At 38.3% G+C, this 17496-nt stretch overlaps 1 protein-coding gene across 1 annotated transcript; it reads left to right on the plus strand.

Annotated features, from left to right (window-relative positions):
• The first annotated feature begins 909 nt into the window (after positions 1–909).
• LOC143664871 (butyrophilin subfamily 1 member A1-like) lies at positions 910–13839 on the plus strand. Its single transcript, XM_077138280.1, has 8 exons — positions 910–1100; positions 2798–3145; positions 3819–4100; positions 5139–5255; positions 8766–8786; positions 8865–8891; positions 9019–9045; positions 10630–13839. Exons 1-8 carry the CDS (start codon positions 1034–1036, stop codon positions 11199–11201), a joined length of 1461 nt encoding a protein of 486 aa, XP_076994395.1. The 5' UTR covers positions 910–1033; the 3' UTR covers positions 11202–13839.
• Positions 13840–17496: the final 3657 nt, after the last annotated feature.

A 17496-nucleotide genomic window follows, 5' to 3' on the forward strand; every position in this document is an offset into this window, starting at 1 on the left:
CCAGCTTCTTCTCCAGAAGCTCCATATACTTCTCTGTCACAGCCTTACCCCTTACTAGTGTTACTTTTTTGCATCATTTTCTCACTATGCTGTGAACTCTTTTTTGCCTTTTTTGTCTTCTTATCCTCAGTATTTAGTAGATCATCAGTGCTTTGAAAAATGTTGAATAACTGCTTGTAATGAAAGCTCTATGTGGATTACAGAATGGAATTACCTGGTGAGTGACCTCAGATGTGCCCTCAAGTGAGGAGCCCTTTCATTGAGGGGCCCTTTCTCGATGGCCAGAATCTCTCCTTCCACAGTGGTGGGACAGCTTGCAGATTCCCACAGGAGGGGACCCTGGGTCTCCTTTTGACCACCAGAGAGTATGAAGCTGAGAGCAGTTGGCTTGGCACCTAAGCTCAAAGTATTTGTATTGACATAGAAGACTGTATCCACATGTACTCAGAAGAAAAAAGGAAAGCAAAGAAAGGCAGTTTTTTGCTAGAGCACAGCCCACTGAAGCTCCTCCTTCTGTGGGATGCCGAGAACTGGGTGACTGCAACTTCTGCATTTCTGCACACAAGCTCCCTCTGTGTCACATTACATTCATGGTGTTTGTCCCTTACACAGAAGATAAAAATACAATAGTCACTTTTAAAATTTCTTGAAGGAGTAAGTGGGTAGGAATCTATATGTCAAATAAAAGAAGCCATGAATCAAAAAGCCAAAAGTCTGAAAAATAGTTTAGAATGAAAGATTTCTTTGTGCTCTCAGGTGTTTGTTTCACTACATGATCCACAAACCCGCCTTAGCTTTCTTCCTTGTTAACTTGTCCTTTAATATATATACATATATATGAAAGACTGAGTCAGCTTGTTCAGAGTCCACTTATTGCCTGTTTTAATTTTCCAATGTAAGGGAGTGGTGATGAGCCAGTTTTCTGCTCGGGAGTGAAGTTTACAGTGTTTGTGGACAGGCCTGAGTGGGAATGAACCAGACCCCAGGAATGCCCCTTAGTGGCACATGTGAATAGAGGTCCAGTACTTGGGAGATGCAGCCCTCAGGTGTGGGTGCCAGGACCCTCCTGCTTTCCTTGCTGCTTCCCTGGCCAGGCACAGGTGAGTGGGCAGGAGGACCAGCTGTGTTTCTTCTCATTTTACTCCACAGAACAGTCCCAGGTATTTGTCTCTTCCTATTTCCTCACCAGAAGGCCTGAGGACTGTTCTCATTTCAGTCTGTCTCTCTCCCTCTGTCTTCCTGGGTCCTTTTCTGTCAATCCATGTTCATATGATATTTAAGTATCTATAATTCAGCCATTGTTTTTCTGTAAAAGACTTAAAAGCTAATATATCAATCTTGTGAGGATAAAATGATACAATTCATAAAAAGCTTATTTGTAATAGGAAAAAATTATATGTGATATTAATTACTATTTTTAACCTTTGTATCTTTTCAGTTTTACATGAAGCTTTTTTAAAGTTGAACCTAAAAATATTAAAATTAAATTTTTTATTTTGTTTTGTTTTAATTTTGTTGCATTTTTGCTTGCATTCGTCTCAAAACATTTACTTTGTTCCTTTAGGTGACATATATATGTATATATGTCACCTAATATTTCCCTTTTGGACCACATTCCTACTTAACTTGTGAAATCTTCTTTGTTAAATTGGTTAAGAGTGAGTTGTCCAAATCTACACTAGTGAACGTCCAGTTCACCATTTGTCATCTATATATGCCTGTGTCTATTAGATATAGTTGGTATCTAGAACAAGTAAATCTTTTATTTTCTCATTGATCTATATTCTAGATGTTCTATTGTTATGACTATATAGTCCTTGCTTATGATGCAATGAATTCCTGAGCCATGACTGACTCTCCTCTCTAACTCCAATGTCCCTTCTCCTGTAACAATGCTATTCCAAAAAAGAACAAATAAATGCTTCTTCCTCATACTACAATATTTGCTCAAAGTCATGCTATGTTAGATCTTCATTCCGTATTCTGTCTTCCTTATTTCTTATTGGAAGAAGAAGTGTTTGGTTCCTTCAACATACTTATAATATCCCCCTACATCTGACTCATTTTACCAGTTGCTTAATTTCCTTTTCATTCTCTCTGAAGACATTATTTTTTGAGGTCATGACATTCTACTCTATTTCTTCCTTCAGTTTAGAATTCTTATATAACTATAATGCTAAGAGTTCTTGGACTTCTACATTGTTTCCCAAAATCTTTTCTCTCACATCTCTAAGAAAGCTTAATGTTCGTATATTTTCAGCTAGAGTCCAATTTCATGCAACTGTCTCAGAAAATACATATCAGTAGAAAGCTTTCTAAGCCATTGTGCTCATACATAAGTATGTCTATTGTGCCTGTACACCACTAAAAAATTTCATCAGGCTTTAAAATAATTTTACCTAAACTTTTAAGGCAAGTGTTTCTTCATTTATTGTTATAGAAAAGAGTGAATCCAGTACTATTCTTATATTTTTGTAATTGACATATTTTAGATTTATTTCAAAAAATTGAGGAAGTTTCTTTATCCTTGGTACCGTCAATTTTGATGAAACATGGCTAAGAGGTAGGCCCTTTGTGTTCATTTTGCAAAGCAATTCATTTGGGTTAAAGACATTTCATCTTTAACCCAAATATTTATATATAAACACTTGAGTTTGCTTGGTGAATAAATCAGTGAATAAATGAGTAGAATATGGTTTTCTTGCTGAATTTCTAAATATTTTAGAATTCCTTTTAACTCATTCACAATCTGGACTGGGCTTATCTTCCTAACTCAGTCTCTGGACTAAACTTCCAGGACAGTTCTTGGTGATTGGACCTGCCCACCCTGTCGTTGGTCATGTCTTCAAAGAGGTTGTATTCTCCTGCCGCCTCAGTCCCTCCATGGATGCCCAGGGTATGGAGGTGAGATGGTTCCGGGATCAACCACCATTTGTTATACACATGTATCAGAATGGCCAGGACAACACAGACTTACAAAGAAAGGAATATCACGGAAGGACGGAGTTTCTGGGGGAGAACATCACCCAAGGCATTGTTGGCTTGAGGCTGCGTGGAATCCAGGTCTCAGATGAAGGGAAGTATGGCTGTATGTTTCAGACCTTCACATTCTTCAATGAGGCACATTTTCCACTGCAAGTTACAGGTAAGGTTTTGTCAACATATTTTAAGGGTTTTTTGTTCTTCAGTTCACTGTTCCTTCTCTACTATCCTTCCTCATTTCCTTCTCTTGAACATTCTCTTATTCTTAATTCTACCTTTCATCTTACTCTTTATGTCCATTTCTACCTTTGTCTAATTTAATTTTCCCTATTGTTTATTATATTGTGACTTTTTCAGTGTTACAATCTCTTCCTCAGGTATTGTTCTCTTTCATTGATAATGTTAAATTGTGTCTAATCCATTCTCCCTATTCATCTTATTGAATAATGAAATATTTCAATAGCTAAATTAATATAAAATAAATAGATTTCAATAAATACAGCAACACATAAGATAGATATTTTCCTACAGTGAAGTTTTTATTATTTATATATCTGCTAATTAATTGTGTTGTACTTAAATCATGGGCTCTATAATTATGTCTCATTCGAATTTGGGCTCTATTATGTAACTGAAGACTACTTAATTTATTCAGTGCAATGTCCCCTTAAATTATAATTAGTATGACAATATTTCTGTGTAAGTATAATGATTTGATATATAAATACTTTCTAAAGGCATGCTGCATAATATATTTTTAAGAACTTGTTCTGGTGTGATAGCAAGCCTACAATTTGCTATAAAAACCTACCATTATTTACTTGCAAATTTCTCAGGCACAGGCTCATCCCCTCACATTCATCTCAAAGGAGGTGAGGCCCATGGAATCCGGCTGCTTTGCACATCCTCAGGGTGGTACCCAGAACCCAGGGTTGGGTGGACAGACTCCAGTGGTCAGGACTTATTGCCTCTCTCTGTGATAAAGCATCAGATGGTCAACGGCCTGTTCCATGTGGAGACAACAATTGTTGTGTTGACGCATTCTGAGGGTAATGTGTCCTGCTTCATTCACAACCCTCTTCTTGACATCAAGAAACAAGCAAGGCTTTCTGTGGCAGGTGAGGCTCCCTGTCCAGATATTGATTCAATGTGCATTAGATCAATCCTAGAAACTGGAGTAAAAATTAAAGGATATGTGGCTATTCCCTTTCCCACCCACATATTGAGGTCAAATACCATGAATCTTCCTACTGATTGCCCAAGGCCTTCCTTGGGAATACACACAGGATTCTTTCTATCCATTGTTCATGTTTCCAAAAATCATTTGCAAATAAAGGAGGTTCTGATTCCACCTTGGGGTCGACACATCAGCCAGAGTTAAGTGCAGAAGAGAAAGTCTCTAATTTAAGTAATTTGGGATTCTTGGAAGGATGTTTTGTTCCTACACAGTTATTAGAGGGAGTGAAGTAAAAGAGTCTGTGTTGGGCTCCAAGAAGGATTCCAGGCATACTGGCATGTCTTGCTGTGGAGTTACCGTCTATAAGGCCACTGTGTTTTACTGAGAATACAGCATTGCAGAACTTCAAAACCTCTGCATTCCCAGAAAGATGGGCAATAGACACAAGGAACTGTGATCCATGAAACTGGACAACACTTCACAGAACCACTTCAGTTGTCGTCACAGTACAATACTTCTCATCCCCAGAGCCTGGAGAGAAATACCAGAAAGATCCTGCAGAGAAGTGCCACCTTTCCCAATGGTGCTTACCAGCAGAAATAACCAAAAGAGTAAGAATTAGACCTTTGTCCCATGCCTACTTTCCAAATCTTATAAAAGTGCATCTCATTGACAGAATCTAGTTTGTATCCAGAAACATTGCTGCCAGGGAACATTGTCCACTTTCATGACTAGGGATAAGGATAGAATGGATGCATATTTCATCCATTTAGCACAGTCTACAGGCTCCAGGACAGAGAACAACAGATGGTTGCCTAAGTTTTTGTTGATTTTTTTTTCTGGTTATCTGTGTAATTTTTTTTAAATTTCTTTTTAGATACATCCTTGATTTTTATTGGCTAATGCAAAAGCCTGAACTTATAAGATCACAAGAGAACTACTGACTCCACTTGTATTTACTGCTGTTCTTCTTTGTTAGATGATTTGTTTCCCAAAATCCCAGTCTGGAATAAGCTACTTTATGCTGCTGTTGCTATTATGGCATTCTTCCTCATTGGTGCTGCCTTCTACTTCTGGAGACAGCACAAGACAAAGAGTGAGTCTTGCTTTGGAGAGTATGGATTATAACAGGATTGGGAACACATGGCTGGAAATTTATGTTGTGTCTAAATGGTTGTTTCTCACCCTCAATACTATTCACATTTGGGGTAGGACAAGACTTTGTCATGGGCTCTGCCCTATTATACATAGGATGTTTAAGAGCATCTCTGGCTTCTACCCACTGACACTACCAATGGCAGTACCAAACTGTGACAAACAAAAGTGAGTACAGAAATTGACACATATACCCTGGGAAGAAACATTTCCTACAGTTGAAAACAACTTATCTAAAACAACTTCTGTTTCCACCAGTGTAGTCAGATTCTTTTCCTAGTGATAGCATGGACAGCAGCAACCCAAAGGAGTTGTAAGCATGTGTGTGCAAGTGTGTACATGTGTGTGTGGTTTTAGGTCCTGCTCTCTCAATGTGCTGTCATAGCTGCTTCACAGTGGACTGCAGTCTGCTCTTCAATCCCCATCTTCTTTGCTCCCATGCTCCTAAACTCATTAACATTCTTATAATGTACCACAATTGTGAGTCTTTAACTGTGCTGTCCTCTTCGCATAGGGCAGTCGATAATGTAATTAGTTTCTCAATGTCGATCTTGTTGTTTTGTTTTAAGCACCGTGAGGTTAAGAGAACTTAGTCTGCCTTGTTTCCCATTGTGTCCTTGGCACCTGCTTTAATGCTTGGGCCCTGGTACAATGTCCAGCTGATATTCAGCAGCATGGCAATCCCTGCTAGTTGCTTAATAACCATTGCCCCTAGCTCCCAAGTATTTCTACAAAGCTCTGCCATCGAGGACCTATCTGAGGCCACCAGACTTTCTGACATATCAGGAATTAAGGGTCAAATTCCTGGCATGCAATGGCCCTTTACTACCTCCATTATGATCACCTAGGCTTAAAACATAACTATTGTTAAATATTTTTAATATTAACTATGCCTGGAGCATTAACCACATACTTATGGTTATATTTTCAATAAATAAATGAAGAATTGTCCATTGATCTCTTTAGAGTGTCAAACACATTCTTTTACTTCCTAAATACACCTAAAAAGACTCCACAGTGCTCTCCACTGCAATCATCATCACCTCATACCTTAAAGGCTGATTTTAACATTTGGAGGTTTCTTGACTCTGAGCCCACTGACTCCGACCATCTCTGTTTCCTGATCCTTGTGGCACCAATAATAGCACAAAACAGACCTGGCAGGACAGCTGCACCAAGTAGGATATTCCATCAAACCTACACTGTCCATAGGATTGGACTTTCTTACCATTGATAGAGTGCATCACCCTGTTTGATTCAGCATTTCAGCAAGGCAGCGATATCTGGTGAGGGCTCAGGGTAACCCCAGGTCTCTGTGTACTTTCATGGACTCCTTTGGCTTAGAAATGAGCAGCCTTAAACCACCTGGCTTCATTCATTCTCACCTGAGGTCAGGTGGGTCCACATTTAAGATTCCACAATTCTTTTTTAGTATAGTCTCAATGTTACATAGTCACACCTTGGTAACCTCATAGATTCAATTTTTTTTTTTTTTTAACATGGGCAGGCATCAGGAATCGAACCTGGGTCCTCGGGCATGGCAGGCGAGCATTCTTGCCTGCTGAACCACTGTGGCCTGCCCAATTCAATCATTTTTCTGCATATCCCTGTTTTAAAGTATAGTTATATGTCTGTTAATTTTCACATGTGCATGGGTACAGTCTGTCTTCTACCACAGAAAGGCAAAGGCTGAAACATTTCTACCTGTGCTCTTCTCTCAGGTTCTCTAATTCAGATTTATAAATGGGTCCACTGGGTGTTTCTGCTTGAGTGTGGCCATATTGCCTGATCATTCATCACGTATCACAGTGGTCAGTGGATTAGTGAACAATAAGCACACGTGGCACAGCTCAGGTCCAGCATCATTTTTCCATGACATGCAGTCTACAGAGCAGGATGGAGGCACTTTACACAGCTAGAGCAAGAGGGCAGGGAGCAAACAGGAAAACAAACACAGGCAGAGACAGTGTCCTAGACAGAAGCAAGGCAGTGAGACGTTGAGTGCAAATGTGGAATATTAAATAAAGCCAATGCCAGGAATGTGCCAAGACAGCAGGTTTTTTTTTTTTTTTCATTCTGCATAGATGGAATAGGATACAGGCTTTTGTATTCTTGATGAAACTTATCTGGGGAATCCCAGAGTTCATCTAGATAAACATACCTGGAACTGAGATTCACAAGAACAGCAGCTAGACTGACCCCACAAAAAGTGTAGCAAGGACCCAGGTATGGTCAAGTTGACCCAAATCCAGATTACCTGCAAGAGTGAGTGGTCTTGGCTCTTAAAGACTCATGGGGAATGTTGATGGATGTCATCATGAAGTGGGCTTTGCACACTGGGGTTCATGGGGAACTGCAGATGGAGGTTCTGCCGGCATGCTCTCGGTTCTGCTAAACCACAGTGACTTAGGCATATTGAAAAGTCACAGGAAAGCACCCAAAACACCCACAGGGTCTGTGAGTACAAGTTTTAGTGGCAGAACACACAAACACCTTTTCACTTGGACAGTCGAAGATAATATCAGTAAACGAAGCAACATTTTATATCTGTTAGAGATGAGGAAACACCTAAGTACAATAAACACAGCACTTGAGCGCAAAAAAGAACTGACTTGTGCATATTTCACTGGGCACCTCCCCTAACCCAAGACAAACACCACGAGTTCAGAAGAAAAGAAAAAATAGACAGACAATGCCTAAAGGAAAAAATAAATAGTAAGAGAAAACTAACCGAGAACAGACAGGGAAAATACAAAATAAGCTGAAATGAAAGAAGAGAAAATTAAGGTGGGGGGGGAGTGCTGTGTGTCACTGGCCATGAAATTGTTGGTGATGAGTTATCCTGACACACTGGACGATTCATCTCATGTCAGAAACAAGGTTATAACACCAGTTGTGGATGGTGAGACTCACTTTCCCAGGGTATATGTGTGTGTGTGTGTGTGTTATTCCCATGTCTCTAAGTTCAGCTGGGTGCGCTCTCTATCACACAAAATAGCACTAAGCAAATGTAAAATCCGTCAAATTGTTCCTTAGTGTATTAAACACATTGGAAGCACTTCACAGGTTCAAAACAAGAATTTTAGCATAACTAATTGCACTTAGATTTTAATTCTTCAAACAGCAGAAACAGAATGATTTCCAAACCTCACTGATGCCTTCAGTATTAGCTTCTGAAACGTCTATGGTTCGCTTAAAGAAGTCTGCAGAATGCAACGTATTTACGTAAAGAGAGGGGAAGGGGTATCAGTGGACTGAAATTGACGCTATAATCCTCTGAGTTATGTTAAAGCCAAGCCAAAAAAAATGGTTTTAATATATTATTTTCTAAAATCCATATTCAAATCTTTCCATTGATCTTTACTTACCCAAATTAATTTACATGTAAACAACAATGAAAACTTAAACTAATCGTTCCTAACCAAGGATTTGTCTTTGTTTTGTGTTATAGGCATACTTAATGAAGAGCTCGGTAGGTAATGTTTCTCTGTGAGCAGAAGGTATATAAATGTATTTCAGAGCAAACTCTTACTATACCTCATTGTTTCAGAAAGGAGAAAACTCCTGGGAGAAGAAGGTAAGTGTCGAAAATTGGCACACAAGATCTTTCCCCTGTAGTTGTCTCTTAGCCCCACATTTCTAACTTACTTTACCAATTGCTAAATTTTTGTTTAGAAATTATACCTTTTCTTTTTTTATTTCAGGCTTGAAATTTGCTCAAAGCTATGCAGGTAACTAGAAGCAGGAGTACCTTGATATTAATTATCGGTATTAATATCCAGCACACTGGGCCACCAGGACAAGAAGCCTGTAATTTGTGCATGCATGTGCAAACACACACACACACACATACACACACACACACAGAAATGCTCATCCAGCCCATTTTCTCTCTAAACCTTCAATTTCCTGATGCTCACTGTGTTGAATAATTTAAAACTAAAATCTCAGTATTTAATTATTAGTTCAATACTCAAATTGATAGCCACTTTCTCCTTTGGTTTAACTTTAAACATCTAATAGATTGTCAAATTTATGGCATCTGCTCAACATTAGGAGAGATCACTTAAGTTGCGTTACATTATACTTGTGTATTAATATTACAGTAAAGTGTCTTTACTGGAAGGAAACAAAGTCATGTATTAGATATCAGTTTATCAAGGAATTGAAGACCAGAATTCCTAGGAGATTAAACCCAGGACATTTAAGCAGGAGTGTCTGGGGGTTAATTCTTAGTTTTGATCTGCACAGTGGGCAGTAGCCTGTGATTTGTGCACACACACACACACACACTCAGCCCTGTTTCTCTTCAAACCTTCTATTTCCTAATGTATTAGGCACACCAGAAACACATTTCCCAGCTGAAAAAATGTTCAGCCTATGCACTACACCTCGCACTGGACTTCAAGGAAGTACACATGAAAAATGAAGTGCAGAGACTTTAACGGCACAAAAACTACATGTAGAGTTCTAGCATGCTTTTAGTTATTCTTACATCATTTTAATACTCATGGATATATATTGTTCATGTTTGCACTAATGCAATTAAAATTTAATTGTAACTGTAATCATGGGAACCTGACACATAAGAGAATTAATTTAGCCATGTAGCCTTTATTAACAAACATATTTGATTAGGTGACCATCTGAATCATTATTTTGCTCCATCTCCTGTTTATATGAATATATATAAATGCATATCTATATGAAAGTAGTTCTAGGATAAGCAATTCAGAAAATCACGTGGAATTCCTCAAATGATTTAAGATAGAATTGAAATTTATCAAACTATTAAGATTTAAAGCAAAATATATATTGTTTTTCTAAAGCATAGTTTTAATCTGAGATACCTGGATTTGTGTCCAGTTATTGATACATATTAGTAATTTTACTTGGGTAAACCTTTCTAAAAATTTTTATAAACTGCAATTTATGGGTAATTATCAACCTCATTGCTTTGTTCTGAAAATTAAATACATATAAATGTGCTTGGAATAGCCTAAGCACATTGAATATTTTGAAAATAGTATTAGTCGTATTAAAAAATCCATTCAATTGAATGAATCTGTGTTTAGATTTTTATCTTTTTTTTTCTTTCCTGAATAAACCCTCAGTATCAAGATATTTACAGTTTGGTTAATGAACGCAGGAAGGATGAAGCGCTTACCCTGAGAGAAGGGAGTGGTTTCTTTTTGAGGAAAGCTGAAAGAGGAGAACAGATACATGCTATATTGTGTTAATTATTGCTGACTATGCCCTAATGTGTTGTGTTTATTGTTGATTGTACCCAATACTGACAAGATATTATTCCACAGAGGCTGTCACACTGGATCAAAACACTGCTCACCCATATCTCCAAATTTCTGAGAACAAAAAAAGTGTGAGAGGCAGCGATGTATTTCGGGATCTACCCAGTTGTAGTAAGCGGTTTGATAACCTAGTCTGTGTCTTGGGTCACCAGATTTTCTTCAAAGGTAGACACTACTGGGAGGTGAGTGTGAAAGAGAAAATAAGATGGACCCTGGGCATTTGGAAGGATTCAGTCCACAGACAAGGAGAGCTCCAGATCTCCCCAGAGTTTGGATTCTGGGCCCTGGGCTTGAATAGAGGTAATGACTACCAAGCCTTTGGGAATCCGCGGGTAACACTGTACTTGGAGGAATTTCCTGAGATTGTTGGCATCTTCTTGGACTTTGAGGCTGGCAGGGTCTCCTTCTACAATGTCACCAACCTGTCCCACATCTACACCTTCAGACACAGATTCAGAGGGGCCCTGAGACCATTCTTCTACCCTGGCCCCCCCCACGCGGGACAAAATGGACGCCCACTGACCATCTTGCCTGTAAATCACGTACAGCATGTCACATACAGAAGGTTCTCTGTGTAGTTGAGAAAACTACCCCAACTTTGTATCTGGTGACACTTGGGATTAATATATAAGGAACTGAGTATATTCATTTTAGGGTGTTTAGAAATCTGTACATATGCACAAGAGTAAGCATCTGCTTGTGTAAGAGGTGAAGAACGTCAGCTCTAGATTTCTTACTGTTAGAAATGACTTCTGCTTCCTTCACATATTGAAATGGAAGAAGTGAAGGGCATCTCCAGTCCTGAGGACCCTGGCTGGGACCCACATCTTATGGATTTTTCCTCAAACAAGAGGAGCACATTTTTTATGATGAAAGACCCTCAAATTTATACTGTTCTCTTCAAGAAATATCCCCAATTTAATGTCCCTCTTTTCCATACATTTCTCTACCTCAGTGTTGCTTTGGAGTTCAAGTTATCATAACCTCTAACTTAATCATTTACTCATGTACTGAACAAATATGTGATATCAATGACTGTAAATATGTTTATACTGACAAGATATATAAACTATGACATCTTGAAGTTTAAGTCCACAAGAAAGACAATAAACCAATGAAAAGTTGAGAATTAATCAATTGCAAAGTTTGAAATGATAAGCAGGAATGGCCAAATTATTTGATATAGAACCATGGGGGTGGCTTAAGTAGATCCAGTTGTCAGGAAAACCTTTACTGAGATAGGGACAAGTAATAGGTGGAACTCTTGCCACATCAAAAGTTCAGAGCATTCAAATCAAGACAATTGGCAAAGTGTGGAAAGATTAGAACTGGCTGAGGATGTGAAAGAAGACCTATGAGGTTCAGATGAAGTGTTTGACAGAGTGGTTTGAGATTAGTTTATAGAGGAAAGACGCTGAGGCAATATGGCTAAATGAGCGGAAGTATATATTCCTTGTGCTGCAAACATAAAAATATCTTGATGTTATAATTAAACATTTACTATATAAGTTCAGATATGTTAATATACAATCTTTGAGCTGAAAAAGTTATTGATGTCCTTATCCAAAATAAATAACAAACCTAAAATGTAATTATTTTAAAGGATATGGTCCATATATGGATTTTCAAATCATCAATAGGTCATATTTAAGTATTAGGACATGGACAAATAGGTTTTTTAAAAAATCTGTAGGTATATTCTGGGCCAACTCTCAGAGAAAAAGAAGAGTAGTATAGTTGCCCCTCACATCAAATATACGGAACAAAGACCCCAGGAAGATATTGATGTATGTTTGAAGGAATCTGAGGAACACAAGGGGACTGAAGTCTAGTTTCTGCCTGGGAATTCTACAGGATGAAAGATAGGGAGATGCTTTGTGGAAAAATGGTTAGCTGATTGGATGACTTAAGCTGAGAGATTTTCTTAGGGCAGTGTTCATCCCTTTAAAGACTAGATTGTGGTCCATGGAAAGGAACACCTCTGGGATTTACTTTTGGTCCTATACAGGAGAGCTTCCTGGGTGAGACCAAGAAATTAGGAACCCCACCACCCAGGGGAGAGTGGTCATCTGTAGACAGACTCTGGGATTCATGATGATTGAGTACCTCAGTGGGTTGCAGATGAAAACATAGTGATTAAAGGACATCAAAGTCAACAGGATACATGCAACAGCGCCCGTATTCCACAGCCAATGTGTGACATGGTTCTCCTCTGCACCCAAAAGTCAGTAACCATCTTAAGGAGTGTGGTGGAGATGAGACTTAAATCCACAGAGAAAGACGTTTGAGAAGTAGGTATATGGGTGTGTGGAGTCAGGACCCCACCCAAATTTGTAGGATCAGAATGGCATTTCCATTGAGCACAATCATGTAGCTCAAGAAAATGAGGTAGATAAGGTAGTGATCTATCTTATATCAGAAAATTCTAAAGGAAAGTGAGATTTGTGTCAGATATGCCATCTCCTCCTCATGATGATGGTAATGCTGAGGTAGTCTGGAGAAACCAGTCGGAGTTGAGGAATGGAAAATTTGTTATTGGATATTCTTTTTAAGTCAGTTTGACAAAGTCCACTGCACTTCAATCTTCAACCCAGGTATTAGCCTAAATACATGTCATTAGTACTTAAGTTGGATTATGCATTAAACAGGTCAAAGATTTGAGGTGGACATAGCCAACATTCTTGAGAAAGTAAGAAGAGATGGGAACTGAAACTAAACTACAGGTTGTTCTGGGCATCACTGTAAATTTCCACCCCATGACATATTACATATTTGACTTATCAATGATGCTTGTTGTTTCTTGCTTAACTCTCAATGGCACATGAATTGCATGAGTCCATAATAGTTTAAAATTTTATTGAGGTCTGGGATCATGTCACCATGTTTATATTTTTGTTCCTTGTTTGACAAGAATGAGCATTTTAAAAAAGTACCTATTTTTTTTTGCCTTCATACTCCAATAAAGCAGATATTTTGTGAAACATGAGAAGTTACAGTGATGCAATAGAAGAATTAAAATGACCACTTCTAAAGATCTGATCATTTGCTAATTACACCTTTCCATGAACAAATGTGAGTTTGTCAGTGTTAATGAGAAACTAGTTTATATTATCTCAGCATGTAAATCAAAGGAATCACCTATTTAAAGTGACAAATCATATTTCCCTTTTGGATCTTAGTTCGCTACTCAGTAAATACTTATGTCATCACCTAAAATATTCATGTATTTCTCACTTTTCATATATAATCAGAAATTTCCAGAAGAAAGGCAGAAACCATGAGGAAATTTACCTAGACTTTGAAATATTCTTATTTGTAGGTGGTGTAAATACTGTCTTTCTATAATTACCGTTCAGTGGACTTAGTTATATCTCATTTAATTGTATTTCCTATAAGGATTTTCAGGTATTCCAAAGAAAATTTCTTGTTCTGGGAAATCTCATCATTCCCTCATTTAAGAAGCACTCAAATGATAATTTTTTTAACAAGTGGATTTCCTTTTTTATTATTATATGGCATAACTATCTAAGAGAAGTTAGGAGAGTACATTAGAATTTTTATGTAATGTACAAAGAATGAAGTAAATTCCCAAAGGAGAACAAATTTATCACTTCCAACTCCACTTTGCTAAGTTAAATGATATAAAAATACTTTAGATAATAAAGATTATTGGTTTCCTCAATACCATTCAATAGGAATTTAAAAGGCACATTAATATGGATGAATATAAGAAAGAAATTTGTCAGACGACTTCTATACAATTTGGTTTCTTGTCAAAAGTAAGAATTTAGTTAAAAGGAAAGAGGAGTGAGAGATAATGGGTTAAGAAACCAATGGGAAAATATACATTATCAAAGGATCCAATGAGAGAAACTAATAAATATTATCTAAAAAATTTGGGAGTTGATGAAAGTAAAAGTAACTATGTTATAAATTCATATTAATTAAAGTTAAGGGATGAATTCCTTTAAGAAGACTAATTATTGTTTTGCCCATACTGTTTTAGCACTACCTTCTTTAGCACATTCTTGTCTACATTCATGTCCCCTCCTATAAACTAGTATATAGCCACGAAAATATTGAATGCACAAGTCCACAATTAAATCATGGGTTATTCAGATGAGAAGAAAAATTAGTTTCAACAAAAACTAGGTCTGTGTTCTTGAGCAAAGTAATTAAATTCTATGAGTCTCAGTTCTTTCTTCTTTAAAATGATAGTAACAATAAGGCTCATACTGAGACAGCATAGTGATTATATCATGGTACATGAAAAAAAATTATATTCTCTCCTTTCAATTCAAGCTTTTTGTCTCCCTCATAAAAAATGTGTCCTCATGTTTTTTTTCTATTTTAGTTGGTGAATTATCTAACGTTAGGATAAAATTAAACTCAATTTTGCATTCCCAAAGAACCAATAGCACTTCTTATAGCAATATAATGAATAGTCATTCTCAAAAAAAGCAAGCTATTTCTATTTTTATACAATCATATGAAATAAGTTATTCATTAAAATTAGACACATATATCTACTAAATATTTGTTCTGTCTACATTTGACCAGCTGAATGCAAACTGTTTCTGGTCATCCCTACTGATAGCTATTGAGCAAAAAGCATATGCCAGATCAATAGCTGCATACCAGGTACCAGGTGATGTGTTGATTTGCTCAAGCAATGATACCACATTTGTGGCAGGAGCTGCAATTGGAGTCAACCCCTGGTTAGGCCTATGATAATCCATTGTCATCACCCAAGGCTCATCTGTTTTCTGCACAGGCCAAACAGAGTTGAATGGGGATGGGGTGGGAATCGCCAAGCCTGCAGCCTTCAAGTCCTCAAGAGTGGCACTAACACCTGCAATCCCTCAAGGAACACGGTACTGCTTCTGATTCACTATTCTGCTAGGTAGGGGCAGTTCTAGTGGCTTACACTTGTCCTTTCCTACTATAATAGCCCTTACTCCATGAGTCAGAGAACCAATGTAGGGATTCTGCTGAGTATGTCGATTCCAATTATGAATTCTGGAACTGGGCAAATGACCACAAAATGGGTCTGGGAACCCACAGGATACACTGTGAGACAGACCTGATCTAAAACCTCATCCATCACCTGATCTCCTTAAGCCCCTACTCTGACACTTTGTGCTCCTGAAATTAGTGTTACTTCTAACCCACTGTCTAATAATCCCTCAAATATCTGATCATTTCCTTCTCCCTAGTGCACAGTCGCCCTTATGAAAGGTTGTAGGTCTCCTTGGGGAAGGCTGGGAGTAAGGTTAACAGTGTAAACTTTGTACAGTATAAAGGGGTCCTTCCTCAAAGATATGGGGCCCTCCCCTCAGTTGAGGGGCTCTAGGTCTGTAAACTGTCTCAAGTCAGGGAATAGGTTAAGGGGATGTGATTCTCTGTTTTTCAAATTCATGTTAGACTTCTGTTCACTTAACCTAGAATCCATCCATTTACACAACTCAAACAAGGATTTTGTAGACTGCCCATCTATATTACTTTTCGATACCCTATGATCTGCTAGCCAGCACCACAATCTGTACAAGTCAGATTATTGTACTGCTGCTTTGAGCCAGCTGTCCATTATGCTGGCCATGCCCACCCTGTCTATGTTGATTAACTGTCTCCACTTGGCTTCTGCCAGCTCGAGATATGATCATCCCCTTTGTGTTTAAGGATTCCAGCTCAGTGACAGCAGTTTTCCATGGTAATATTTGATCTATAGATAATGGCAACTACAGAGCTCTTCAGGGATAATGGAGCTTGTCTCAGAAATTTATTTCTCATTGTTCTAGTGAGATATGTGTCCTCTGGACATTCCTGGGGTGTATGAGCAGTTCTTCCACGATAAATCCACTCTAACATTCCATAGGCTTAGAGAAGCCCATGGATCCCTTCATCTACACTATACCAGGGAAGTTCCAGCATTTCAACCAGAGGTTACATCAGTCACCCTTTGATCCATGTTTCAGTCAACCATCCAAACAAATTGTCAAGTCCCATTCTAATCCCTAGAGCTACAATGTTGAATGCATACTCTCTTAAGGGGCCCACATCAATAAATTCAGCTTAATTCAACTTTATCTTTCTTCCACTATTATTGCACACTCTTAATATCCATTCTCACATATATTCTCCTGATTTCTCTACATATAGATTGGAAAACTCATGTGGCTCTTTTGGAGTATAGCATACCTCCTCATGGGTCACACTTTGTACCTCATCTTTCAGGGCCTATTGATACTTTAGTCTAGTTACAGGTCTTAAAGAAAAGAGGGATGGTGGGGATGAGCCATTAAAAGAATTAGAAGTTTATTTCAAGCCCATTACCTCAGTGCATTCCTTGTAGTTTCATCTGGTGAAACAGGATTGTCACTCCAGACAGAGGAGTGAGATCTGTTTCCCCAGGCGAGGTTGTTACAGGGTTAGCAGGCAGTGAAGGATAATCTCGTTAGATGGAATTTGGATGGCAAATTCCTCTGAGGAGAGAGGAGGTTGGGAAGCTGTTTCTCAAGGCAGGCTAGAGGTCTGGAAGCTCTTTCCTCAGAGCAGTCCATTATTGATCTATCTAACAAAGTCTCAGCAGAGGCCAGGTGTCCCCTCTCCCTATGGCCATCATTATCAAGCCATACATCCCCATCCCATGTTTCAGGACCCTATTCTTTTCCAACCAAGGCCCTTACTTTAACAGCAGAGAACCAGTAAGGTTGACATTTTAGTTTACATTGTAAATCTGCTACTTGTATAACGTGGCTTTGTGTGTGGTTTTCAGAGATCACTAGTCTGCCACCACAGAAAACAAAATTTTCTTTCAGGACACACATGTAAACTTTTACGTTGTTCAAATGGTGCTGACCATCCTGCTCCTCC

This window comes from Tamandua tetradactyla, chromosome 20, assembly GCF_023851605.1.
Source record: "Tamandua tetradactyla isolate mTamTet1 chromosome 20, mTamTet1.pri, whole genome shotgun sequence".
Lineage (NCBI taxonomy): Eukaryota > Metazoa > Chordata > Mammalia > Pilosa > Myrmecophagidae > Tamandua > Tamandua tetradactyla.